This window comes from Paramormyrops kingsleyae, chromosome 22, assembly GCF_048594095.1.
Source record: "Paramormyrops kingsleyae isolate MSU_618 chromosome 22, PKINGS_0.4, whole genome shotgun sequence".
Lineage (NCBI taxonomy): Eukaryota > Metazoa > Chordata > Actinopteri > Osteoglossiformes > Mormyridae > Paramormyrops > Paramormyrops kingsleyae.
The window spans coordinates 6630521-6657894 of record NC_132818.1 but is presented as its reverse complement, the minus strand read 5'-3'; the positions used below and the strand labels follow the sequence as shown (position 1 = coordinate 6657894).

At 53.8% G+C, this 27374-nt stretch overlaps 2 protein-coding genes across 3 annotated transcripts in view; one reads left to right on the top strand and one right to left on the bottom strand.

The window, feature by feature from the left end:
- The first annotated feature begins 1480 nt into the window (after nucleotides 1-1480).
- On the top strand, nucleotides 1481-26966 carry glis2b (GLIS family zinc finger 2b). The gene is made up of 7 exons (XM_023810687.2): nucleotides 1481-2309; nucleotides 20233-20439; nucleotides 20750-20889; nucleotides 21835-22017; nucleotides 22205-22338; nucleotides 22439-22557; nucleotides 22698-26966. Exons 2-7 carry the CDS (start codon nucleotides 20250-20252, stop codon nucleotides 23435-23437), a joined length of 1506 nt encoding a protein of 501 aa, XP_023666455.1. The 5' UTR covers nucleotides 1481-2309; nucleotides 20233-20249; the 3' UTR covers nucleotides 23438-26966.
- The window catches only part of LOC111843232 (mitochondrial import inner membrane translocase subunit TIM16-like), an 80301-nt gene continuing 79650 nt past the window's right edge, over nucleotides 26724-27374 (bottom strand). For both annotated transcript variants that reach the window (XM_072705121.1, XM_023810723.2), the window contains one exon: nucleotides 26724-27205. In XM_072705121.1, coding sequence (XP_072561222.1) covers nucleotides 27116-27205 — 90 coding nt within the window. In that variant the 3' untranslated portion in view covers nucleotides 26724-27115. The remainder of the gene's footprint in view (nucleotides 27206-27374) is intronic.

The following is a 27374-nucleotide window of genomic DNA, read 5'->3' as shown; positions in this document are numbered from 1 at the left end:
AGTAGAAAACTAATGACTTGGTTCTCCACATATACACTTACCACACAGACTTCAAGCAAGGGCTAGCTTTGCTAAAAAAAATTAAACAACACTATAATTCAGCACGTGCACTAAAACATACATAGGTACAAAGACGCTGTCTAAAAGACGATCTATATCAGCACGAGCAGGGCTCGTGGCTAATTTAAACGAGACATGGAGCAGACAGTGCGCAACGCTTTCATGCTGCTATTTTTTATTTACTGCAAGTGTGTGACCACCTCTCATTAGGAAGGTAATACAGTGTAACATGTTATAAATACCTGCTTAACTCCTGCTGTTATCAATACCGCGGGTGTGTTTTGGATCATGTATGAACGTGTGCCACTGCCAGAGCTTTTAGCCAATGACATGTCAGTAAGCAGCACGCACAGGGTCCTGCTGCGTCGGGATGCCTTCAAGGACACTCGGAAATGACAGTTTTCCGCTCATATCTTTGCCCGATCTCCTCATTGGTATACTTTAACGTTTACCATTTCCAGCGGGGTGGCACTGGGGGTGGCAAGGGCTCTGTTGGCCACCCCTTTGGCTCCGCCCTTGTATCCCTGCTCTAAGCAGTCATCCTGATCAGTATTATACGGGTTCGGAAAGCCGTAAAGCAACAAGTGTTACCCTCCGTGCCTCCCGGAAATGGAAGCGTTAGTATTTAGATGTTACTTAAATGTTACAGTCACTTAATATTTACGGGCCAGTTACTGGGCTCGAGCTCCGATCTACAGTTGCATAGGGGCAGTAAGGAATAAGCATTTCCAAGCATCATCACGTTCATTAGGCCAAGCTTTAACATTTTAAAGTACTTTTTAAGTTCTTGGAAATACGTTCGTCTAAGTTTTTTTTAATAAAGAGAAATCTAAAGGCAGTCTAAAGAGTTAGACTTAAGTGGAACGCAAATGCAAAGATTCCTTACACACGAATAAAGAAATGTGAGACGTCAAACAGTGAGAACCCATCCATACATCCATAAAATAACCCCCTTTTAATTTGTCTGTGCCTTTAATGCTCTTCTCATTGACAAGTAGCTCACCTGCACCGATGTATATAGAGCAATAGGCTCATCTGGCCATAAAGGAGCTTATTAGCAAACTTTGAAACTGGTAACGTGTTATCTGATAAAAGATCCAATGCACATAAAAGATACACCACACAGAAAGGGTTAAAGTTCTGTGACAGAAATATCAGGCGAGGAAAAAGTAAACACTTTCCTTTTCAATACTGTTTAGTAGACCAGTTTAAGGATCCTGTTTGCCAGACAAAATCATGCAATTAAAAATAGCAAAGATAGCGAAAGAGTATATAGGAGACCTGGGCTGTTTATGTTATGGCAATAACGAAAGGGGATCTCGCAATGAGGGCGTAATCGGTGTGTGGAGGACGGTATGGAGAAGGGTGGGGAGACCTCCGGAGAGAGGAGCCCTGCCCACGGCGGAGGGGCGGAGCGGCAGGCATGCGCTGAGCTGGCAGAGCAGGGGCCAGTCCGCTGCGTGCGGGGAGACGGAGGGAGACACGGGCTGGCTCGGCTCCGGCTGCTGTCTGCGATCGGGCGGCCGCGGGGAGACCACCGTACCATTCGCGTCTCCTGACGGCGGAGGAGAAAGAAACGACGGAGTGCGAGAGGCAGACAGGCCAAGGAGGACGACGGCATCGGAACGGGTCTGCATCAGGATACGAGGACAAGGACGGGAGGGGGGTCTCCCTTCGGCACCTCCGCGCTCCCTGTCGCTCAGCACACTCCTCACTCCGCCAAGGCGACCACCTTCCGCAAGAGCCACTTGACGAGCGTCGCAAGCGAGCGATGCGCCGTGAGCCACAGCCGAAATTCCCGAGTAACTCTCCCAGTATAACAACCGGTGGTTTTTATATTGCAAATCAGTAACTGTGTCAGAACTACAGACACCGTGCACCTCGAACGGGTTTCTGGAGGCAAGAGAACCGTCTCATCCTCTGGAAACTGACAACAATTAATTTAATTCTTGTTCTTCGACAGGAGAAAGCGCCGCAGCGCTTTATTCTACCATTCGTTTCATACTTAGTTTATTTCTACATTAGATTTTCTAGCGACAATGACCGGGCAATCGCCTGCCTCAATCAGCACCTAATTGGCACCATCGGTATCTGCGCCGTTTCTCTGCGATCCTGACTGTAGCGGACGTCCGAAAACCTCGATAAAAAGCAGGAGCGTCTCCACCAGGACAAGTGGAAATTCCAGGAGGGCTGAACGAAACTTCCCCAAAAAGGAAAAAGAAGTAGAAAAAAACCGTTGGCTTCTAAAGGTAATTTCGTCTCCAGGACTTCCATATTATTTACTGTGACACACGAGCGTTAATGGTGTATGCATATGTATGTGTAGGCTACTATATATGTATATATATGTGTGCCTGATCTATATGTATGAATGTGTATATATGCGCACCGTACTTTCCATAGTTTGTTTAAATATGTCCACGTCCGACTCATACGTAAATGTGAGATTATTTTGGTTTCGGACATGATCGACTGACCTCATTTACTGGAGTCCCAAAATGCGCGTCCCCGCTGGCCGGGCGCCGGCTGACTGAGCGAATCCCGCGGCGGTGACCTGGGCGTACGTGCGCCGCCGGCCGCCGGCCGCCGTCTGCGGGACACGGCGCTCCGAGAGTCACCCGCTGTCTCGATCCCGACTTGCCGGCGTGGCCCGGGCATGCGGGTGGTTTCTCCCTCCATTGTCCTAATTGTGCTCTGAAATGGTGTTTTGGTTCATTAGTAGGATTGTCATCTCACTTTGTTGATTTTTTTCCATTGTTGGGTACGTAGTAGACATTTCTAAACTTGTTATAAATTGGACACGTTGTGACACTTCAGTTTTTTTTAATTTAATGAAACATTTATTTTGCCGGTAGTAGAAAAGGCTGTTAACGCACAGGAATCAATTTTCCACAGTACGTAAGCTACTTAAAAATGATGAAGTTTGGTTAACGCAAAACTAAAATAAAACAAGATGCGGATGGTGAATCCGGCGGCCCTTTGGATGAGGGACTCCGCAGCTGGCGAGCTGAAAGCAGCAATTACAGCGGATCAGGACCGAATCGTGAGTTCACCGGGAATATAATCGGATCCCTTTGACAGGAACCCGCAGAATCATGCCCAGTGTGGTCCGGAAAAATATATATGATTGCATTATATACATCAGGGAGTTTTACTCGGGGTCTTTTCTCATGTTACGTAACACTACTGCTACCCCTGTGTGGTCAGGGCATCTGGTCCCCTGCCTTTTGGACGACGTCTTCAGCATTCAGGGGATAAGGGATCGAGACTGGGCTTCCTGTGAGATGTTCCAGAGATGCCCCCACCTTCCGTCGCGTTTTAGCACTTTGACAGTTCTGCTGTTTTTCAGACCTCCTTGGGTTTCTGGCTCCTCGTTTAGTCCAGTTCATTTGTGAACATTTAGGTCATTATGATGTCATAAATGAATGACTTCAAACGTTCAGTAACATTTCCCCATCATCGACTTCGATGATTTTTCCAGCTGCTGAGGAATCACCCTGTTTGACATGGTAGGTGGGAAAGGCAGCAGCTTTCGTGTGTCTTGGTGACTGACGTTACCGCGCTGCCCCGCGGGTTCTGAATGCCGTGCGGTGAGATGGTCTGGCGGTGCCCAGTGACCACCGCGGCTCCATATTACCGCGCAGATTACAGCGGAGCACGAGGGCTTCCGCCAGGTGCTGCACTTCAACAGAGGAGAGGCGCCTAGTGGATAGAGAAGGAGGTGAATCGCAAGCCGGTGCTCCGCATCGGCCGTAAGGAATCAGCTGTGTCCGTTCCAGATTGCCCCACAAGGTGCCCGGACAGGGCAACCCTTTAGGAAAAGGGCATCTGGAATGCTGGGCACAGCCGAAAGGTCAGGCCGCTTCCTCGGGAGTAAAAGTGAACACGACGCTGAAAGGCAGCATGTTTACAAAGCATTACTGACGTATTTGCATCAGATGTGACTCTCTCCTGTGTGGGACGGTGAAGGTTTATTTTCTTTTGACCCACCTCGCGTCCGAGGCCGGCAGCGTGGGTGTGAGAACAAGGAGGGTAACAATCGCTTCCGGTTGGGCGTCCCACGACGACCTTGGCAGTAGCTGTGGGAGAAGCGAGCCTTTGAAAGCCATCGTGGGTGGGATTTAGCGCGAGCTGTCCGTCACTGCATGCTTAACCCACACAGCACAGCAGCTAATGGGAAGCAGATCGAGCCATCAGAACTTCGGTGGGTCTGGAATTTAGGGGCGAATATTGAAATGGTTTTCCTGGAAGGATTTGTTAAGTTGAGAAATGTTTAGAAGGCCTAGTATAGTAGGGGTGGGTACATGATGTGTGTATCGGGGGGGGGGGGGGGGGGGGGCTGATATTGTCTCTGGAAACAGTTCAGCCCAGTCAGACCCACCATGTTGAACTGGGAGGTGGTGTCCCTGTTCTCGGAGATGGAGGGAGCCCAAACTGGAGGCTGTCTTTTCCTTCTCTTAGCCAGAGCGCGCATGATGCAACGAATGTGCAACACACTAACCAACACCCTGAAAAACACACAGCGCAGGAAATGTGCAGCAGTGCTCGCATTCAGAGCTGATCTCTGAGGAGGACCAAAGGCAACGTTTCTTTAATTTAGATTGTTTTTGGCTAAAAAAAAAAATAAGGTGGAGAAAATAAGAACCGATTCCTGGAGCACAGAAAGGCAGACGAGATTCTGGGAATCTGAGCTAGACCGCCGTTAGTGAAGGTCCGACTGACAGGAGGAGCCCGTCGGGCTAAACGACAGATGTTGGAGTAACGTTCTCACTGTATGTTATTAACAGTCGCTGTAATTGTAGCTGGTGGTTGCACTTAACCATAAAATCTGAAACTGCAAAGACGCCCTTAATGCAGAAGAATCGACCGTCCACCTGGCGAAAGGTTGACAGTCTGCCCGGCCGATAGGTCTGCACCCCAATCCATTGTCACCTCATTTCCTGCTTTGTTGGAGCTGCAGATCTCCATCGTGACTTAGACAGGAAGCCGGCTCGGAACTCCCTCTCCCACAGCGTGCCTGGCAGACAGGAAGTTGACTCTAAACTTCATTTCCCATGAGGGCAGCTCTAGCTGTCTGTTAGTTTCCATAGGTCACAAAGGACCAACCGCTCGCCAGCAGAAGCACAGCCCCTAGACTGTGAAGCAAGGCGTGCCATTGTTCTCCTGTGTTTTCATTACGCCTCAGCATTACACATAATTCGGTTTTATCCACTGTCTGTACCAGCGGATTAGTGACTTCAGGATGGCACAACACACAGTTCCCAGTTCATCCAATTGTACTGCTGCATGTCTGAGGTAGCTGGCAGCAAGTCTTCTGTAAAATATCACGGTGATAGTTGAATTGTCTGAGAGTCACCACACGTGCATTTAATGCGTGAGATCGTAACTGAAATCCGTCCAAGGGATGATGGGCTACAGGCGTGCACCTAAGTGTATGTGTACGGTTTGTGCTGCTAGTTTTTCTTTAATTTTCATCATTTTTCAAACGTATCTGTGATGTTGGGATTGTTCCTGCATTAAATCAGAGGCAGAGGAAAGCCCCCACAAGGACAGGCGTGCCCGCATGAGTATCCGTGTGTCATTTTTAACACTTGCTGTAGTTGGGCCGTAGCTCGCCGGAGCCGCAGAGGCTCATGGGAAGGCCTCCCTCGGCGGAGCATTTATCTCCAGGCTAAAGCAGCGACGGCTGCAGCCCCCCAGGAGCGACTCGCTCACGCCTGCGCGGTTACGCAAGCGGCCGTGCCACCTGCACATGGCGACCCACGCTATCTGCTGTACCGCTGTCACCTTTTGTAATCCTCCGCGGTACATCTGGTGCGGAGCGCCATCTCACAGGTTGGGGAGGGATCTTGGTGAGGGGGGGGGGGGGCGGTGTGCACACTTTAAAAGAATTTCTAGCTGGTTTCACGCCCTTCACTCTCTCTCCTTCTGTTACTGCCTGCCACAAACCCAGCGCACTTAACCCGCTGCTGTTCTTCTGGGGGGGGGGGGGGGGGGGGTCTCTGTGCTCAGTAACCTCCTTCTGCACCGGAACATGAGGGAGCTGGGATCAAAGGTCAGGGGAAAACTATGTCAGTGAGGCTCAGACCAATAGAAAGTCAGAATGAAGAGAGGGAGTGCTGGGGACTCGCTGGAAGGATATGGTGTGTAGCCGGAAGGGTCCTCATCGCCGGCTAGCCGCTACCCGGCGGCCCCGGCGCCATCGGGCCCACGCTGCCTCTGCCTGGGCTCAGTCAGGCCCACAGCTGCTTCAGATTACCATTTATTCGCACGGCCGAAATTCTTAGCTTCTCCTGTATGCCCGGAATACTTTGCACGAGGAACACAGCGAGTGAATGCGTGCCAATGGGCGCTGGTGGGGTGTGGGCAGAGCCAGGTGTCTCTCCAGCTCTGCCTCTGGTCCTCGTCTCCAGCCAAAGTGCTTCCCATCAGAGGAGGTCCAAAGCGTTCTCTCTGCTGCCTCTCGCCTCGCCTCGCCTCGCCTCCCTGTCCCCATCTCTCCTCTCTCGTTCCCCCTGCATTCGTCTGCCTCCCTCTCTGTCACATTTCTCCCATTTTTCCTGTGACATTTATGAATTCAGTCCTTTTCGTCTCTATGCTTTGTTTCACATAGTGGCCCTCACACTCGCCCCCGTTCTACCTGAGATAGGTGAAAGCACTCCCCGCCCTGACTGCTAGCCGGAGGGGACGCTGCTAACTCACTTTCCTTTAGCATGTGCATTTAGAGTTTTCCTTTGGTAGTCGGGGTTGAAATAAGTTTCGGGGTGATCCCTGCTGCCGTGGCCATATGCTGCTATGTAAGACCAGGTGACCCTCTGTGAATGTTTTTGGCTGTCCCCAGAGCGTGTCATTGTGGCTGTAGCATGTGACGGTTTGTCTGCCCTTCACTGTGTCCTGACTGAGGTGTAACGAGGTCGCTGCGTGTCAGTAGCAGCGTAAGACTTTCCTTTCGGGGGTGGCTGTGGAATCTTCTCTGATAGATGTTTGTCGGGGTTACTGGACGGCCCTGGTCCTGTAAGCCTGTGAGTTAGGCGCGTCCTTGTCCCCATCTGTGAGGGATTTGGCCGATCGCTCTGCGTGACGGAGTGACGGCGCTCAGTGGGGATTGTAACGAATATTTGTCCCCTTTCAGTGAAATCCCACTCTGCCAGCGAACCCTGCAATTTGTGGCTGTGCTGGAGTGCTGGCTTAATGACGCTCTCAAATATTTTAAGCCATATTGTAATGATTCAAGCATTATGGCGCAAAAGTCTCTCTCTCTCTCTCTCTCTCTCTGTTTCCCTCTGTCCATTTCTCTGGGTGGAGAAAGGCAGAAGATGAAAGAGCCACCACTTGGGAGGAGTCTCTCTCAGCTGAGCTGTAGGACGGAGACAGAAAGAGAGAGAGGGAGAGAGAAAGAGAGAGAGGGAGAGGGAGAGAGAGGGAGGCTGCCATGTTGACCTTGTCTGGCTGCCAGACGCTGGGGGCTGAGAGAAATGGATGGGTTAGAAGCGAGGGGGAGGTGACCAGGGTGGGGGGTCGTATGAGGGGAACGAGTGTGCAGAGGCGGATAAGTGGTCAGAACCAGGGAAGAAGAAATACAGACCGCGAGTTAGAGCATGTGTGCAAAGGGGGAGGCGGCCAGCGCCTTTGTCATGTGACAATGGAAAATTAACCCCTCACTGCCCAAGGAAGCCAGACCCCCCTTACTGTGACACGTCCTGCTAGCCCGTGGCTGCTAGGGGCCATAGCCTCCTCTGCTCAGGTAACTGTAATCCTTCTGGAGCCGTGTCTCCCACGTCCCCTTGGTCCCTGACGGCTCCCCGGCTGACGAGCAGGCTTGGAAGCTGCCGCTGGCGCCGCGTGGCTGGTGTACAGGTGCCAACCGGGGGCCCCCCCCGGGGGGGTGTGGGAGGGGCAAGGCTGAGGAACACAGAGCTCTAATCTGAATCAGGCCCTGAGCTGCAAGAATCGCAGAAGCGCATGACCGCTGGAAAGCACCGAGGGCAAGGGCAGATGGTGGAAACTCAGCTCCGGGAAGTAAAAGTCCAGACCAGGGTTTTGTTTCAACCAACCAGCTGAGTCCTCTGTGAATGTGACTCTTTATGCTCAACAGTCTGGTTGAAACAAAATCTTGGTCTGGATTTGTACTTTCTGGACCTGAACTTGTCCTCCCCGGTTAAGGGTTTGAGCATGGAGCTTTGGCATCATCGCTCGGGGGGGGGGGGGGATTCCACAGCTGGGATGGTTCCAATAAAATATGCCGTGATCAAATTTGCTGAAGACTGTATGTATTTTTGGATGGACTGATGAGCAGTACGCATAAACTAACGGGCATTCTGAAGGAGAAGGGCCCTCTCCTTTAACTGGGAAGAATGGTGACTTAAACCAGTGCCCCCCTGTCCAGGTAAGATGGGAATCGAGATACTATATATATACACACTCACCTAAAGGATTATTAGGAACACCTGTTCAATTTCTCATTAATGCAATTATCTAATCAACCAATCACATGGCACTTGCTTCAATGCATTTAGGGGTGTGGTCCTGGTCAAGACAATCTCCTGAACTCCAAACTGAATGTCAGAATGGGAAAGAAAGGTGATTTAAGCAATTTTGAGCGTGGCATGGTTGTTGGTGCCAGACGGGCCGGTCTGAGTATTTCACAATCTGCTCAGTTACTGGGATTTTCCACGCACAACCATTTCTAGGGTTTACAAAGAATGGTGTGCAAAGGGAAAAACATCCAGTATGCGGCAGTCCTGTGGGCGAAAATGCCTTGTTGATGCTAGAGGTCAGAGGAGAATGGGCCGACTGATTCAAGCTGATAGAAGAGCAACTTTGACTGAAATAACCACTCGTTACAACCGAGGTATGCAGCAAAGCATTTGTGAAGCCACAACACGCACAACCTTGAGGCGGATGGGCTACAACAGCAGAAGACCCCACCGGGTACCACTCATCTCCACTACAAATAGGAAAAAGAGGCTACAATTTGCACGAGTTCACCAAAATTGGTCAGTTGAAGACTGGAAAAATGTTGCCTGGTCTGATGAGTCTCGATTTCTGTTGAGACATTCAAATGGTAGAGTCAGAATTTGGCGTAAACAGAATGAGAACATAGATCCATCATGCCTTGTTATCACTGTGCAGGCTGGTGGTGGTGGTGTAATGGTGTGGGGGATGTTTTCTTGGCACACTTTAGGCCCCTTAGTGCCAATTGGGCATCGTTTAAATGCCACGGCCTACCTGAGCATTGTTTCTGACCATGTCAATCCCTTTATGACCACCATATACCCATCCTCTGATGGCTACTTCCAGCAGGATAATGCACCATGTCACAAAGCTCGAATCATTTCAAATTGGTTTCTTGACCATGACAATGAGTTCACTGTACTATAATGGCCCCCACAGTCACCAGATCTCAACCCAATAGAGCATCTTTGGGATGTGGATGAATGGATGGATGGACGGACTGGTGGATGATCCAAAATAAATATTCAGTGGCTTCCATCTGAAGGGCCTGGAGCTTCTCGCCATCTGGAAGGAGCTCTGGGGCCTCCTATGTCAGACCTTCAGTCGGTCCAGCAGCTCAGCCGCAGGCGTAGAGCTGAATAGTCTTAATCCTCCCGCTTCTGCCGTTAGCCGGAGCAGCGTAATTAATCACAGACGTTTAATCTCCCAAATCCCTGCTGAATCCCTACATTCGCAAAGGGAGGAGTCCCCCCCATCTTGGGAACCCCACCCCCCCCCACATACACACACACGGCCGTCGACATCACCGCCGCATCAGCGTTCCGTTTTGCGGGATAACCCTCTCCAGTGGCCTTTGACACGATTCTGGCCAAACCCCGCATGCAGCGAGAGAGAAGAGCGACACAGCGGATCCGACCCAAACCCCGCCGGGCCACGGCGCTCAGGCACAGACAGACCTGAAGTGACTTTGGCACATTGAGCAGCACAGATGGAGCGTTAATTCCCAGCCCTTCATTATATACCATTATTATATAAATGTATATCATGTCATCAGCCCTTTGCAGTTATCAGGCTTTCAGGCAGTGGCAGATGCAGCAGCTGAGGTTACGAACCCGGGCTGATGAGGCACCATCCACCATCCTTTGGCATCCAGGGTTCGGAAGGCATCTAAGGCAGTGTTTCCCAATCTGGTCCTTGGGGACTCGTACATACTCGTACTGGGAGGGAGCAAAAATGTGGACTGTCGGTCAGGGAGCAAAAATGTGCACTGTTTGTCAGGGAGCTGGAATGGAGCAAAAACATGGACTGTCTGGTTGCTCCCCAAGGATCGGACTGGGAAACACTGAACTAAGGGAGGGACTGTAGGGTCCCCGCAGTACCATGTGAGCTTCAGGAGTGACAGGGCGCCATCGATTGACATCTCGTCCCATCTGGGTTTGGAGTGAGCCGAGCGTGAAATCAGTGAGATGTGCGCTGTGTGGCAGGAGAGCACGGACGCCATAAGGGTCCCTCTGAAGCAGCTCGTTTGAAACGCCGATGTCACAGCGAGGCTCCCGTCCACGGCCATCTGAGCAGTGACTCAGGCAGGCAAAGTCGCACTCCGATCAGCCGTGAGAGCACCACCCGGATCATGCAGCCCGTGGGACGGGCGTCCGTGAGAATGACCCTCTCCGGTCAGAGATCTCGCCGGCGGTGACTCACATCCGACGTGACTCACACAGAGGCGACGGAGCTGACCCCCCCCCCCCCTCACCCGCATGTGAACAGGCGGGACGCATCCGAAGTAACAAGTAACAAAAGTCACCCGGCAGCCGAGGGTATCAGCACCTCCCCCCCCGAGAATCCGTCACCGCAGAGTGGCCCACCCCCCCTTCCTGTCAATCTGCCCCCTTCTTTTCTCTTCTGTTTCTCTGCCACTTTGCCTCTCTCTCTCTCTCTCTCTCTCTCCCCCTCCCCCCCCTCCCCACCCCCGACACGTCTGGGAGGTGCACCTGCTCCTCCAGCCTACTCCCAGCCTTGCGATTGCAAGCGGGAGAACGCGGATTGCATCACCACCTGTGGGGGAGGCTTGGCGAGTGGGCTGAGAGCGAGAGAGTGAGGGAGCGAGGGGGCGAGGGAGCGAGGGGGGGCGGGAAGCGGCATCCTGCTCGCTTGGAACGCTCTCGCCTCGCAGCCGCACGGGAAGAGGATGTCAGGGGAAGAGAGACTCGAGATCTACGTCCGTCACAAAGTGGGAGTCATAATGAATTCATGCCGAGCCGATAATTTCAGGGCAGCGTGAGGCGCCGAGTGCCGGCGTTTAGCGTGGGGGGGGGGGCGGGGGGAGCCTCGCTCACCTTGGGCTGAAAACCTTCGTCGACCGCCGGGGAGGTGCCAGGAGGGCAGCGAATGAAGTCACACGGAAAGTGTAGCAAATCCCCCCCCCCACCCCCTCATGCAGATAGCAGGGTCACCCACTAGTCACACGCTCCCCGAGAGCATCAGAGGGCGGCTTGCTCAGGTGACCGCTTCCACCCGGTGGGGCGGGAGTGGCCAGACATGCGGGATGTACAGAAAAAGGGGCTTATTTAGTGAGCGTACCGGAGGGTTGTGGGATCAAATCCCATGGTGGGGCCCTTGAACACGGCGCGTAGTCCTGCTTGCTGACCCTGCTCCCTGATCCTCATCTGTACGTCACTTTGGACAAAAGCATCTGCTAAATAAATAGATGTAAATTTCGGACGGAGCACATGGCGAGCTGGAGGGGCAGCCATTACAGCGGCCGCACGTAGCAGGGTTAGGGTTAGCTGAAGGTTAATTAATGACCCAGCTGTTAATGTGTCACTGCTGGTCCAGAGTCAGTGGAAGTCCTGCTTCACGCTCCAGTAGAGGTAAGGACGGGCGTGGTGTGTAACAGCACAGTGTGCAGGATGCTGCACACCCAAGGTCAGAGAGCCCCCCCCCCCCACCCCCGTACCTCTGAAATCCCTGTGTGCTCTCGCTGTTACAGATGCACGCTCTGTGTCATGCTTCATTAATTGCCCCCCACCCCATCCCTGGTAGTGTTCCCATTTCCACCCGCAGTCGGGCTCTACCTCCTCAGGCCTCCCTCTCCATCTGCCCCCCCCCAGCCAAGCCCGTCTGGAATTCTTCGCTGTCTGAGAGCTTTGGCCGGGGGCCATTGGCATACAAGGTGAGGGGCTTCCTGTTTCAGTTCCAAGCCTGGCGCCCCCCCCCATCCGTGCGGCTGACAGGTGTTCCCCGTGGGCTTGTGTGAACCTGTCCAGGCCAAGTCTCTGTGGCCCCCCTCTCAGCCTCCACCCCCCAGCCTCCACCTGTCCAGCCTCTGCCCCCTTCACCCACCCAGCCTCTGCCCACCCAACCTCTGCCCACGTGCTCAGCCTCTGCCCGCCTACCCAACCTCTGCCCACCCAGCCTCCGCCTACCCAGCCTCCGCCCACCTGCCCAGCCTACGCCCGCCCGCCCAGCCTCCGCCTACCCAGCCTCCGCCCACCTGCCCAGCCTCCGCCCACCCAGCCTCCGCCCACCTGCCCAGCCTCCGCCCACCCAGCCTACGCCCACCTGCCTAGCCTCCACCCGCCTACCCAGCCTCCGCCCACCTGCCCAGCCTCCGCCCACCCAGCCTCCGCCCACCCAGCCTACGCCCACCTGCCCAGCCTCCGCCCGCCTACCCAGCCTCCGTCCGCCTGCCTTCGGGCCTCTGAGGCGGCCTGTCAGCTTCCTCTCATGTCTCTTTTCCCACTGCTTTGTTACATAATGACTCCTAAGGACCTTAATGGGGGTAGATGGGGGGGGGGCAAGTTTGGTGTTTAGACTGAGCAACTGACAGGGACAATGGGTAAGACATGGAGTTAGATGGAGTGGGAGAGAGAGAGAAACAGGGCAAGGTGGGGACAATGGGAAGGGGATGGGGGGGGCACAGAAAAGGAGGGTGAGGAGAAAGGGAAAGGGGAAAAGAAAGTATGAGTGAGAGAGAGAGAGAGAGACTGAGGTTTCCTGTCTGAGGAGGCAGCTGGCCATGGCGGACAAGGGTAGGAAAAACCCCAGGGCGTGTGTCAGTGTGTGTCAGTGTGTGTGTGTCAGTGTGTGTGTGTGTGTGTGTGTCAGTGTGTGTGTCTGTGTGTGTCAGTGTGTGTGTGTGTCAGTGTGTGTGTGTGTGTGTGTCAGTGTGTGTCAGTGTGTGTGTCAGTGTGTGTGTGTCAGTGTGTGTGTGTGTGTCTGTGTGTGTCAGTGTGTGTGTGTGTCTGTGTGTGTCAGTGTGTGTGTGTCAGTGTGTGTCAGTGTGTGTGTGTGTGTCAGTGTGTGTGTGTGTCAGTGTGTGTGTCAGTGTGTGTGTGTGTCAGTGTGTGTGTGTGTGTGTGTCAGTGTGTGTGTGTGTCTGTGTGTGTCAGTGTGTGTGTGTGTCTGTGTGTGTCAGTGTGTGTGTCTGTGTGTGTCAGTGTGTGTCAGTGTGTCTGTGTGTGTCAGTGTGTGTCAGTGTGTGTCAGTGTGTGTGTGTCAGTGTGTGTCAGTGTGTGTGTGTGTGTGTGTCAGTGTGTGTATCAGTGTGTGTGTGTCAGTGTGTGTCAGTGTGTGTGTGTGTCAGTGTGTGTCAGTGTGTGTGTGTCAGTGTGTGTGTGTGTCAGTGTGTGTGTGTGTGTGTCAGTGTCTGTGTGTGTGTGTGTGTGTGTCTGTGTGTGTGTCAGTGTGTGTGTGTGTGTGTCTGTGTGTGTGTCAGTGTCTGTGTGTGTGTCAGTGTGTGTGTGTCAGTGTGTGTGTGTCTGTGTGTGTGTGTGTGTGTGTCAGTGTGTGTGTCAGTGTGTGACACAGGGACACACGCGGTGGCTGGTGGAGGTGTGACACAGAGACACACGCGGGTCTGTTTCATAGGCTGCCACATATGGACAAAACATATCAAATGGTCCGAAAAACACAGCAATCCGCTTTCTGGGCTGTATCACTGTGTGCCGCCCTGACCAGCGAATGGCCAGACCTCGTGTCCTGATGGAATGATAACACACCCTCTGATTGGGCCAATTACCTGCTGGCCCCGGATGGGAGATTCTTATCCAATCAGGCCTTTGACGGCGGCTGCGTGGGGACGGCCTGTTCCCAGTGCACTCTAGGCCGCCAGACTGGGTGTTCCTCCCACGAGCACCAATGAGAAGCAGCAAACATGTGGTTAACCCTCCGGAAATTCCTGCCCCCCCCCCCACCACCTCCGCCCTCCCCTGCCTGATCCCTGGGCCGTGAGGACAGTGCGTCATTCGTGCATTTGCGCTCACAGAAGAAAGAGAGGGGGAGAGAGACGAATGTAGCGCCCCCCTGTCAAAACAAACAGGAGGAGCTGATAGGAGTCACGTGGTCTGAGGTGCCACACAGCGGCTGGCTTTGTAGCTTTTCCCGCGGGCCATTTCACCCCAGCTGCGGGGGGTGGGGGGCAGGGTTTAGGCTGTGCACACGACTCAGGTTTCTTGGCTCTGACACCGGCAAAACCCTGACCCCCCCCCCCACCACCAGGGCCCACCACCACAGGAAGATTGCGAACGCAGGAAAATCGGCTTTGGTATGTGAGGCCAGGGGTCAGAGGTCAGGCATCGCCTCTGGGGTGTGGAGCAGCCACCTGCGAACCCTCCGGGGAGGGGGGTGGGGGGCGGCACCGCCTGTGCTGTCACCGGATCCCGGCCACAGTCAGGGGATACCTTATTAAAGATGCATGGAGAGCGGGCAAGGCTGCTGCACCTCAAGACAAGGAGGGGTCCCTCGTCCGGATGGAGACTCTGGCCTGCCGCCACTCAGATCTGGGGTGGGGAGGTGGGGGTACTGGGAGATTAAGCAAAACCAGGGTGGGGGGTAGTATTCTGCTCCAATTGCGGACAGTGTTTAAAGGGGAAGGAGCCATGTGACCCATAGGACCCCAGAAACGCTCTGCGTGCTCCGCTGCACCGTTTACACACTGCAGGGCACATGGCACCCTTGCTGGATTGGGCAGTGCCCCTCACGGACGGCACCTGGATGCCCGTAGGTGGCTTAGATCTCGCCAGATGAGCTGGGGCCTGAGCCGTTAGACTAAACTTGCCCTCGGGAAGAGGATCCTTACTGTGCCATCCGAGATCTCCGAGGCCTTTATTCATTCAGCCTGAGGGTCAGAGCATGCCCCCACCCCCCATTGAAAGCAGGGCCTGCAGTAACTATGGGAGTGCAGAAAGAGGAGGGTGGAATTAAAACACACAAGAAAATAAATCTGCTTCAGAACCGCAGCCAAGATGGGGCTGCTGGGACCCCCCACGCCTGCTGGGACGAGAGCCCGTGCTCAGTTTGCGGGGGGTGGATTAGTGGGGGATTGAGGGGGTCCCAGAGCAACTGCTGTCCTGCTGAGAAAGGCCCCCAGGCTGGATCAGCAGTGATATTCAGTTACACCCCAGCAAAGGTGCATGTTTGCATTGAAAAATGGTCCCCACAATATCAAAATAATAGGTTTTTATTACATTGTGGGACACACACATACATTGACACAGGCACACATTCTTCATTCTTCAGGCATGTAGAATGCTTGGATGTAATTGTGGGGAATTCTGTTCAAATCCAGACTGGTCGTCATCTTCCGCAGAGGACTGCACACAGCCCTTACAGAGCCTTAACACGAACCATGCGCTAGCCTGACAAAGCCTCACACTGCCTTAACTGTGACCTCACAAAGACCTGATGCAGGCCTCACGCAGACCTCATGTAGACCTCACGCAGACCACACACACACACCTCACGCAGACCACACACAGACATCACACAGACCTCACGCAGACCCCACACACACCTCACGCAGACCACACACAGACATCACACAGACCTCACGCAGACCCCACACACACCTCACGCAGACCACACACAGACATCACGCAGACCCCACACACACCTCACGCAGACCACACACAGACATCACGCAGACCTCACGCAGACCCCACACACACCTCACGCAGACCACACACAGACATCACGCAGACCTCACGCAGACCCCACACACACCTCACGCAGACCACACACAGACATCACGCAGACCAAACACACACCTCACGCAGACCACACACAGACATCACGCAGACCTCACGCAGACCCCACACACACCTCACGCAGACCACACACAGACATCACGCAGACCTCACGCAGACCCCACACACACCTCACGCAGACCACACACAGACATCACGCAGACCTCACGCAGACCCCACACACACCTCACGCAGACCACACACAGACATCACGCAGACCACACACACACACCTCACGCAGACCACACACAGACATCACACAGACCTCACGCAGACCCCACACACACCTCACGCAGACCACACACAGACATCACACAGACCTCACGCAGACCCCACACACACCTCACGCAGACCACACACAGACATCACGCAGACCCCACACACACCTCACGCAGACCACACACAGACATCACGCAGACCTCACGCAGACCCCACACACACCTCACGCAGACCACACACAGACATCACGCAGACCTCACGCAGACCCCACACACACCTCACGCAGACCACACACAGACATCACGCAGACCAAACACACACCTCACGCAGACCACACACAGACATCACGCAGACCTCACGCAGACCCCACACACACCTCACACAGACCACACACAGACATCACGCAGACCCCACACACACACCTCACGCAGACCACACACAGACATCACGCAGACCCCACACACACCTCACGCAGACCACCCCATCCTCTCTGATCTAATTGCCCAGCCTGGCTCCACAGGCTCTGTGTCCCCTGCTGACTTCTGAGTGCATCAGACCCGGCGCGGGCCGCAGATACTGGGCTGGGTAGCGGCCTGGGCCACAGAAGATCTTCTGAGGCCCCCCATGGGCCCCCCTGCTCCCGCCGAGCTGCTGCTGCCTGTGTTTACTCTGCTGGAGGCACGGCGGGGGTTGGGGGGGGGGGGCACACAAAGCTGCCTTTCAAAGACATCCTGACCCCACTGCTGGGTGAGGGAGCTCCACACTGGGCCTCTGGGGCAGCCGTAACCCCCGGCAGGAGAGTTCACATTCACACGCAGATGGGGGGGCGGGGTGGAGGCCAGCGTGTGGGGGGGGGGGCGGGTTTCTCCAGAACCTGCCTCAGGTTCCGTTGCATCGGCCACGAGGCTCACTGTGAGCGGCGCCAGCCGTCACTCCCCTCTTTAAGGCTCGGTTTGATTTGTCCCATGGCTTGTTTTTTTAGAATGACTGGGGGGGGGGGGGGGTAACACAGCGATGGAAAATCATGGGGGGGTAATATAAGAAAAAAAGAGCGAGAAGGGATGTTGGAGCAAGGCCACGGGAGAGAGAGGCTGCCAGGGAGTAGCAGACAGAGTGGTGGGCCAGGTCCGGGGGGGGCGGAGGGGAGGGGGGCAACTGGGCCTCTGATGGTAATGCTGGTCAACGCCCACCCTGCGTCAGCAGGGGGAAATTCCTGATCCAACCTCCACACTGAGGTCCGTCAGGCAGGCCTGCGGGCAGCTTTAAGGTTCCTGGCCCGATCGGTGCCACAGCCGGAACCAGCGGCCATCCCGTAGAGTGGATCTGGCGCCGCGTGCAGCCGCTTTACACTCATGTTACAGTGTCGTGAGAGATTTCCAGGTCTCACATCATTTGAGTTTTTCATTTAAGAACCCTGGCAGGCAGCATGATAAAGAATTTGCCAAATAATTTGCAGTGTTTCTGTTCAATTCTCTGATTATGGGCCTGTCATGGCTGCCCTTCCTGGCTGCTATTCATGGCTGCCCTTCATGGCTGCTATTCATGGCTGCCCTTCATGGCTGCTATTCATGGCTGCCCTTCATGGCTGCCCTTCATGGCTGCTCTTCATGGCTGCCCTTCATGGCTGCCCTTCCTGGCTGCTCTTCATGGCTGCCCTTCCTGGCTGCTCTTCATGGCTGCTCTCCACGGCTACTCTTCATGGCTGCTCTTCATGGCTGTTCTTCACGGCTGCTCTTCACGGCTGCCCTTCCTGGCTGCTCTCCATGGCTGCTCTTAACGGCTGCCCTTCATGGCCGCTCTTCCTGGCCGCTCACCATAGCCGCTCTTCATGGCTGCTCTTCACGGCTGCTCTCCACGGCTACTCTTTATGGCTGCTCTTCACGGCAGCTCTCCATGGCTGCCCTTCCTGGCTGCTCTCCATGGCTGCTCTTCATGGCTGCCCTTCCTGGCTGCTCTCCATGGCTGCTCTTCATGGCTGCCCTTCATGGCTGCTCTTCCTAAATGATGTTCTTTATGTGTTTCGGCTGCCTTCACAGTCTACCAATCCTTTTCCGAAAAATGAGTCAAATATCCTCAGAGACTCCTCTCCCCCTCAGGATAGTGGAACATTCTGTGAGGTTTTTCAACTGACAAGGCTGTACCACTGCTATACGACTTCTGAAATGAGGGGAAATGGGGAGAGGTTCCTTACTGTTGTTGCCTGCTTGCAGCAAGGTGCACACTTCTGCTTCTCTCCGGAGAAGCCAATCTGGGCCCAGCGACCTGGAGGTGAACGTGGGCAACAACATTTAAGGGTTTGGTTTTGAAAACGAAGAATGTGAATCCAAGCAGGAGGAGGCGAATCATTAACCGAATTCCGACCTGATCTTGGCATGATTATCTCGTGCCCCCTATGAAGCTTAATATGTGCAAACATTCCAAAGTGCTGGTGTGACCCCCACCTCCCCAGAGGCTCCATCCCTAAGGTGAGGCTGGGCCAGTGGCTACTGGGTGGGCTGTTGATTAACTTGAATGCCGGCCATGCAGCTACATCGGAGCAGAAGCGGGATTTGGGTGTGAGGAAGACCCCGGGCGGTCCTGCTGGATGGGAAGCGAGAGTCTTCCTCCTGGTTCCAGGAGCAGCGCTCTGGATGGACAGCAGCTGGACTTGAGGACCTGAGGCGTCACAGACCCCCGACTGGGGCTGTAACTCTTGAGGGTCTGCCAATTGTACCCTAGCTATAGGTAAATGTACCTTTTATGGTACAGAAATGGACATTTTTGTACCATTGGGGGTACGTTATTGTTGTTCATAACTTTGGGGGGGGTGCATACCTGGGCTGTACCCTCTTTTCTGACAGTCTGCCGATAGGAGGGCAGACCATCACTGCACCCCCTGCTATGTAGGTCATTCCCAGCCAAACGGACACTCTCAGCCAGACACCACGCCCCTGTTTCGCTACATAGCGCCCCCTGCTGCATAGACTCTGGTAAACAGTTTATTTGGTACTCTGTTTTATTGCTCTGTACTTGCTGAGGTCTTATTTATCTCAGCTGAAACAGCTGACTGATGGCATTGGAGGACCTGCAGGGGGCGCTGTGCATGTGTGGCATATTCCAGGGAAACAGATCAGCGATGATATGACCATGTGTGCCTGTGGAGGGGAGGAGGACCCTGGGGGGTGGGCAAAATGGGTGACCCCCCCCCCAATGGCTGTAAGGATGTGTGTGTTAGGGGGAGAGAGAGATGAAAGAACACGCTCGTTCGTGTACAAGTATGTGCAGTGGCGAGTGAGTGCGCGCTCACCCCCATTAACACGAGGACATGTGCGTGACCCAGATGGAGATGCAACCAGTGGTTCCTCTGCTTTTTAACTGTTGTTCTCCCTGTGAACCTGGAGCACCTGAGCCTGTTAGTGCGGGGTTACAGTGAGCCTGTGCAACGTCAGGGTAACCGATCTGGGGGGGGGGGGGGGCAAAGGGAGGGGTGGTGTCTCATCTGGTTCAAATTGCACACATTCTTGCAAGTGAGTGTGCAAGCAAAGGTCAGAGGGGGGAGGGGCAGGGGGCTTGGGGATAAGCCGAGAGTGTGTGTGCGTGTGCGTGCGTGTGTGTGTGTGTGTGACATTTGCTTTGCCACCAGCAGGACAGAATTGAGAGGGTTTTCACTTTTAAAGCTGTGTAATTAATGTCACCCTCTGAGGGCCTCTGTCACCCCCCACTGCTGAGACTGGTCGCTGGCTGCAGGCCAACATGCAAACGCTGCTACACTCGTTTACATCAGAAAGTGAAGAATGTCTCAGTTACTGCAGATTTACTTTTTACTGCTAAACCGAATCTGCTTATCGAGACAGTAAATCGTTCCATTACGCTCTGAAGGTGTCCCCTGATTTTTTTTGAAGTTTTTCTTTCTTTGTCCTCCTTCTGTCATCTAAAAGCAATGCTGGTCAGTGATTGGCAGTTGAGCCCTTGTCCTGATTGGCCCTGCATTCAGGTTGGACGCAGTTGGCCATGCTTTCCCTAGATGAGCCGCTGGACCTGAAACTCCCACGCGGGCGGGTCAGTGGGCGGGACCGAGCGGCCAGGGCCCCACCCACCCTCGCTGCCTCCCTGCTGCAGGCTAAGCGGGCTCGGCAGCTGCGCATGGCTGACGACGGGACTGCGGTCATCGTTCCCGCCTCGCCAGCTTCCGCCCACACAGGTAAACTCCCCCTTCATAAACACTACCACTTGTTGCACTAGAAAGCAGCTAAGCAATATTTAAATACATGTAAGATGCTTCTAAAAACACTTTGACCCGCTTTGGCCTGCTTTGGCCTGCTTTGGCCCGCTTTGGCCCGCTTTGGCCTGCTTGGCCACAGGTAGCATGGTGGATAACATGGACGTGTGAAGTAGTTCCGTAGAGCCATGTGCTCCTGAGTTCATCTTACACGTGGGTGCTGCTGTGTATGTATCACAGAGCGCCCCCTGCTGACGGGCCCCTCACCACACTCTGTCACCTGTCTTTCCAGGTGTGCCCGCAGTCCCTCAGGAGAAGCCCGAGGCCCGGACCCCCCCAGCTGTGGACCTGAGTGTGTCGCCCCCCTCCTGCAATACCCCTTCTCCCCAGGGGCAGTGCAATGGAAACGGCTCTGGCTCCCTATTCCTTGGGGTCAGTACTGGGGGGGGGGTACTGTAGGGGGCACCCTAAGCTCAGATCCAGGCCACACTTCTGCCACTGCAGGCACACACACCTGAAGGACTGTATGTAAACTGCCCCCCCCCCCAGCCCATCAAAGCGCAACCTGGATTTCACCCGGCCGGTACCATGACGCTCTCATCTTGAGGCAATGCCACTATGTACACAGAGGTACCGCATGCCAGCCCCCCCGTGACCCCACCCTGCCCTTTTTCAGGGTCGCTCTTCAGGGACGGTTGTTTCATAAAATGCCCCCTGTGTCCCAGCAAACAAGCCCCCTCTGTGTGTCCCCCCCCCCCTCCTTGCCCCCCAGCGGGCTGTGGGCTAAATCCGATTTGGCTCTGAGTGCAGCCACACAGATCTCACGTCGCTAATGCGATTCCCCCCGCTCAGCTCCAGCTGCTGGGTCTCCCTTTCATGTCCCAGACCCCCGGCCCGTGAATAGATAATGGCGTGACCCTGGGAACGGAGCGACCGGCCCCTCAGCTAACTGTGTGCTCCCCCAGTTTGCAAGGCCGCCGTTCAGGTCACCTCCAGGGAGTTTGCGTGTCACCTGAACACGGGCGTTCTCCCTTTCCAGGATGAAAAGCCTGATCAGACTGAATCAGGTGCTAATTCCTCACCCCACTGCCCAGGTACTAGGACCTGGGGGACTGCTTAGAATGTCCACCATGTCTCTGGTCACAATCTGCTAATTATCCCAGCACAGGACAGGTGTTTGCTACTGTAAGAGCTGCACCATCTGCATGCAAGGTGTGCCTGGGTGAGACCCTGTATCGCCAAGGACAGTATTCTCCCCCCCCACCCCCATCCTAAGTGTTTTAAGATTAATTATATATGAATAAAAATACCCCCCCCCCCAATCACCTTCCATCTTCCTTACATTCGTAAATGTAACGTCTCCGGTCGCTCCTGCAGGACTCCGCCCACATGCGTTTCCTGGAGGGCAGGCCTTCTTCGCAGACCTACCAGTTCTTCCTGCCTATTGGCTCAGGGGCCGGGCTTCACCTACAGTCCTCCATGTTCATTGGCCAGCAGAAGGAGAGGCTGGCTTCTCCTGATCTCTCAGCAGACGAGCAGCTGGCCTGTCACTGGAAAAAAGTAAGAGCTGTTTGTAAGACATGTGTCACCAGTAGGAGCCACACCGACTAACTGCTCCTAATATAAGTTAAACCAGCAAATGCCTTTGAGTCTAAATCGCTAACTGTTCATTAACTAGTTGATAAAGCTCCGGCCCACGTAGGTATGAAGGTCACCCGCCCTCTCTGCTCACGTTCCTTCCGTATAGTGCCACCTTTCATTCAGCTCCCTGCAAGATCTGGTGGACCACGTCAACGACTTCCACGTCAAGCCCGAGAAGGACACCGGCTACTGCTGTCACTGGGAGGGCTGTGCACGCAAGGGGCGTGGCTTCAACGCCAGGTGAGGGGAGGGGGAGGGAGGGACAGAGAGAGAGACAGAGAGCTGAGCGAGCAGCGCTTGTGCTGATTGGCTCCTGGTCGCATCCTCCTGTGTCTCCTAGGTACAAGATGCTGATCCACATCCGCACCCACACCAACGAGAAGCCCCACCGCTGCCCCACCTGCAACAAGAGCTTCTCACGCCTGGAGAACCTCAAGATCCACAACCGCTCACACACAGGTCAGTGGGAGGAGCCTAACACACACACACCTTGGCGGTGGCCTTGACAACATCATACTGGACCAGCAGCTGGCTGTCTGCTCTGTAAATCCCCCCCCCCCTGCTCCTTACACACCTCCTGTTCTCCCCCCTCCCCCCAGGAGAGAAGCCCTACATTTGCCCGTATGAGGGCTGCAACAAGCGCTACTCCAACTCGAGTGACCGCTTCAAGCACACACGCACACACTATGTGGACAAGCCCTACTACTGCAAGATGGCCGGCTGCCTGAAGCGCTACACGGACCCCAGCTCCCTGCGCAAGCATATCAAGGCTCACGGGCACTTCGTGGCGTCGGAATCGCCGCCCCTACCTGGTGGTGCGGTGAAGGCGGGGGGCGCGATTGGGGTGGTGGGCGGCGCCAGCAACGAGGTGGAGCTACCTTACGTGAGCGGCGCCCACATCATCATCCCGGGGCCCGGGGCCCTCTTGGGGGGCCACACACTGCGGGGCCTGAGTGCCGCAGTGCCGCTGTCGCCCTTGAGCCCCCGTCCCCTGGACCTGAGCACAGTGGGCTGCCCCGGATCGCCCCCCCCGGGGCTGGCCGGGGCCCCCATCTTCTCCCTGAACGGCTCTCCGTTGAGCCTGGCTAAGTCGCCGCTCCTGTCCTCTGCGTTCTCCTCCTCAGCACTAGGCCTCCCCATGGTGTCCCTGCTGGGCCCGGACCGCAGGGGCCCCGGCCGACAGGGCAAGGGCAAATCCCGAGGGGAGGGGGCCGAGTGCGACGGGCTGCCGGGGGCGGTGCTCAACCTCTCCACAGGCACCGGCCACGAGTCGCTCTCCCCGGGCTGGGTGGTCATCCCGTCTGGGCCGGTGGTGCTGAAGCCAGCTGTGGTCAACTGACACGTTCATTCCAGCAAAGGTCACTGGGGGGGGGGGTTAGAGGTATTTGTCAGGCCTGCTGCTTTTTGTTTTTGTTTTTTTTTCTCCAAAAGATGGGAAAAAAGACAGATTTTTTTCCCACTAATTCTCTTAGCCATGATTTTAAGGTAATCGCGATTCCAAAATAGGTGTGGAAAGCAGGTCCGCTCCATCAAGCCTGCGCCTTCCAACACGCTCCCGTAACGCAGCGTATGACTGACACGCTCACATGCTTAGTGACACACTCCTCAGACGTGGGGATTAATGCCTAGTGGCCTTGCCCAAGCCCCGGTTTATTTGTATATGTCTGTTTAAAAAGCTGATTTGACAGGCGAGCACTGTGAGTCATGTAACTGGAATCTACCTGCCCCCCCCCCCCCCCATAATATCTAAAAAATATTTCACGGTGCCGTGAATGATCAGAGAAGCCAGCATAACTGGACCAATTAAACCACAAAGATTTAAGCGTGGGCCAATTAACAGGGTGGTGCCGGGTGGGAGAAGGGAGGTGAGTAGCCCCCATCTCCTGCTGTTTGGAGCCTTTCTTTAATTGCACCTCCTCAAAAAACACAGAGAGGCCAGTGCATCTTCAGGAAGTTACATGGAATAACAGCACAGGGAGATTACAGGGCGCAGAGAGTGTGACCTCACAGGGCTGCCTGGACCAAAACATAAACATCTGACAGTCCGGAGGCTCTGCAAAATGCACACAGATATGGGGCTTGTGTAAGGACTCAGGCAAGACAATAGTGCTTAATCTCCCAGCGGTGACGTTTCTTCCACGTCTAGAGATGAGAGACTGAGATGCAGCACCCCCTGGTGGACGTATTATGTATTGCACCCTACTGGCATCCTGACCAATGCCCTTTCAGTTAACCTCAGAATTATCTTAAACAGGTCTGAAAGCAATGTAAATATACCCGTGTAGTCGTTTTCTGACCTGTGCTGTGTGTGATGTAACAAATAGCAAAAGAGGCAAAATATTTGGCAAGCAAAGAAAAAAAAAAAAGACTCCCAGATGCAAGTATATATACAACTAGTTTCTGCAGTCTAAGAGAGCCAGGAGCTTGGTGACCAGCAGGGGGTGCAGTGTGTCAGTTAAATATATCCAAAATGTAATAATTCTGGTGTTATTATCGTTTTAAATGCCTAGTTAACAAGCAGACTTGATCAGTTTTAACACTAAAGATGTCTTCAGTACATCCTGCATTTTTCACAGAAACATGGAGTTACACTTACTGGTGACCTTGTGGTTAGGGTTGGGTTCAGTGGGAAAGTTGACCAGCACCCCGTTGGTCTCACCACGACGGCCGGCTTCGCCACCTGCTTCATCTTCCTCCCCGGCTCACTTGGCTGCATTTGTCCTGAAGCTCGCAGCGGGCATTGCAGTGGACGCCCTCCTCTCTGAGTGTGGGGTCCTTCCTCGCCCAGAGATGATGCGGGTGGAATGATGTAAGACGGTACACACCCTGGGGGGTGGGAACTGAAGACACGAGGGAAGAGCGGATTGTGTGGGATGTGGGCGGAGTCTGACACACTGCACCTCCTACGACCTCCACCCTCTCCTCGTTTTGTAAATTCTCTTGATGGTATTTTAATTGTAAACAGTTACGACTATTGCTGTTTTCAGATGTTGGTTTCTCTAGACGAGACATTTCCCGATGTTGAGTACGCTTTGTTTCCTCGTCTCTGCTATCGCTGCTCTACGTTCAGCTTTCTCCTGGGGAGGGGAGGGGCTGTTTCAGGAGAGCGCTGGTGCTCCAGGAGGAACTCACCATGGGTCAAACTCACCATGACCGTTCCTGAAGCCGTTGGCTGAGCTGGACCTGCAGGGAGCCTGTGGGGCCTTTAACGGCTCCGTTACCGTTTCTGCGTCCACTAAACTGGCCAGACAGCCGTGCACACAGCACAGTGCGTCTTACGCACTGCTCATCCCAGCTGTCCAGGCCAGACCCTGGGCAGGAACAGGCTGTTTAACCTTAATACGGAAAAGTAAAATGCGTAGTAAAGGAATCATATACAGCACATTCCACATCAAGTAGGGTGATGGAGGGAGAGAGCGACATTCCTCCGAGGACGGTGACAATGCAGACTCTCACATTAGCTTCTTACAGTAAGCAAACTCTGCCCTGCATCTTTACTGTGGCTTCTGTTGAGATTTTGACAGCCCATACATTCACACCAGCTCCTCCAATCATTTCTATGGGCAATAACAACCGTAACCCCCACCCAGCCCTAACCTTAACCATATGTAACCAAACAAAATACAAGACTTTTGGCATTTTCAGAATTTTGATTGCAGCCACAGATTTTTATAAAAATGAAGTTTCCCCTAGTAGAGACCGAGAAATGTCCCCACAAAGTAAAAAGAGCCAGGTTTGGTCCCCACAATGTAGTGTATACAAACACACAGACTCTACAGCCCTCCCCCTTCTGCTCAGTCCTCAGATCTTGCAAATTTAGATTGGAGTAGGAACTTCCCAATTATGATTGGTGGAGCCACCCATGATGGCAGATGACATCATCGGAATGGGCGGGGCCTTCTGAGACTGGGCGGACTTTCCCTGATTGTAGTAGCATCTCCTGACACAACTCTCCAGCTGCAGCCCCACCCTCCCTTCTCAGGGGGGAGATAATGCTGTCTGCAAGCACACGCCTCTGTGTGCCTGTGTGCACCTGTCTGTGGCTCCCCCTGGTGGAGAAAGCTGAAACTGACACCGATCCTTTCAGGATCTACACCTTTCAAGTATGAAATAAGCTGTTTGACCCATTGACCCTTTGGGCACAGGCTACAGAGAACAGTCATATTATGTACTGAAATGAAAAATGTATTCAGTTAGTTACACAATTGCAACTACTGCACTCTTACTCGACGTGTGCTGCCATTCTTGTTTTGGTCTGTGCTTAAAAAATGGCCCTGCATCGTAATTAAGATGCTGTCACGTTGTATAGGGCCTTCTGGGAGCTGGGAGGGAGCAAAAACGTGGACTGTCTGTGAGTCCCTGAGAACCGGATTGGGAAACACTGCATTAGAGGAAAAAATCATTAAACAAACAAACAAAAAATATATATATATATATCAATCAAGATGTTCTGTATATCCTGATGGAGTGTGTAGCTGGGATGTTTGTAAACGGCAATGAGTATCCCGTTAGCAGCACCAGAGTCCGACCAATCACAGCAGTGCACAAAGGGTTAATGTTAGACTACGGCCAAGCAGGCCGGCATCCAGTTTTCTTTTGCACATTTTTGAGATATTTCTATTCAGTATTTTTAAATGGTTCCAAGTGCCTTTTATTGTAGGTAAAATGTAGAAGATATACAGTATATAAAATATGAATATATATATATATTTTTCCCGGCACCATGTTCCAGAGCAGAACATGCAGAATTTTAGAGTTGTAAGTCTCCGGTTGGTACAGAATAGCAGTGTACTCCTGTTTTAGAGGAAGTTAATTATGATGTCATTGAAAAAAAAAACAGAAAGCTGAATAAAGGTGTATTTGATAAATGCCGTGGTTCCTTTTATGAAACAAAGGGAATGAACATGGTGGGAAATCGGTGTCATAATGTGCAGATGCTTGCAGGTGAACCACTGAAGGATTTTATTGGACTTTAATTTACAGTGGGGGTGGGAGGGGGGGGGGGGTGCAGTTTGGGTCAGGTTTCTGCTTGCTGCTGTGTCTGCGGGGGCTTCTCCTGCTTCTGAATGGTGAGCTCCTCGTCCAGCCGCTCCTTGGCGCGTACCACCTGAGCACAAAGACAGGCTGATGTGGGCCCCCCATGCCTTACAGCCCAGAGGACATCACATTTACGCTGGGGGGCAGCTCATGGCCGACTTCACTGCAGATCCATGCTGTAATATTTCTGCCAGTTCTGACAGGTGAGCACGGCCCCTTTAAGTGCGCGATAAAGACCT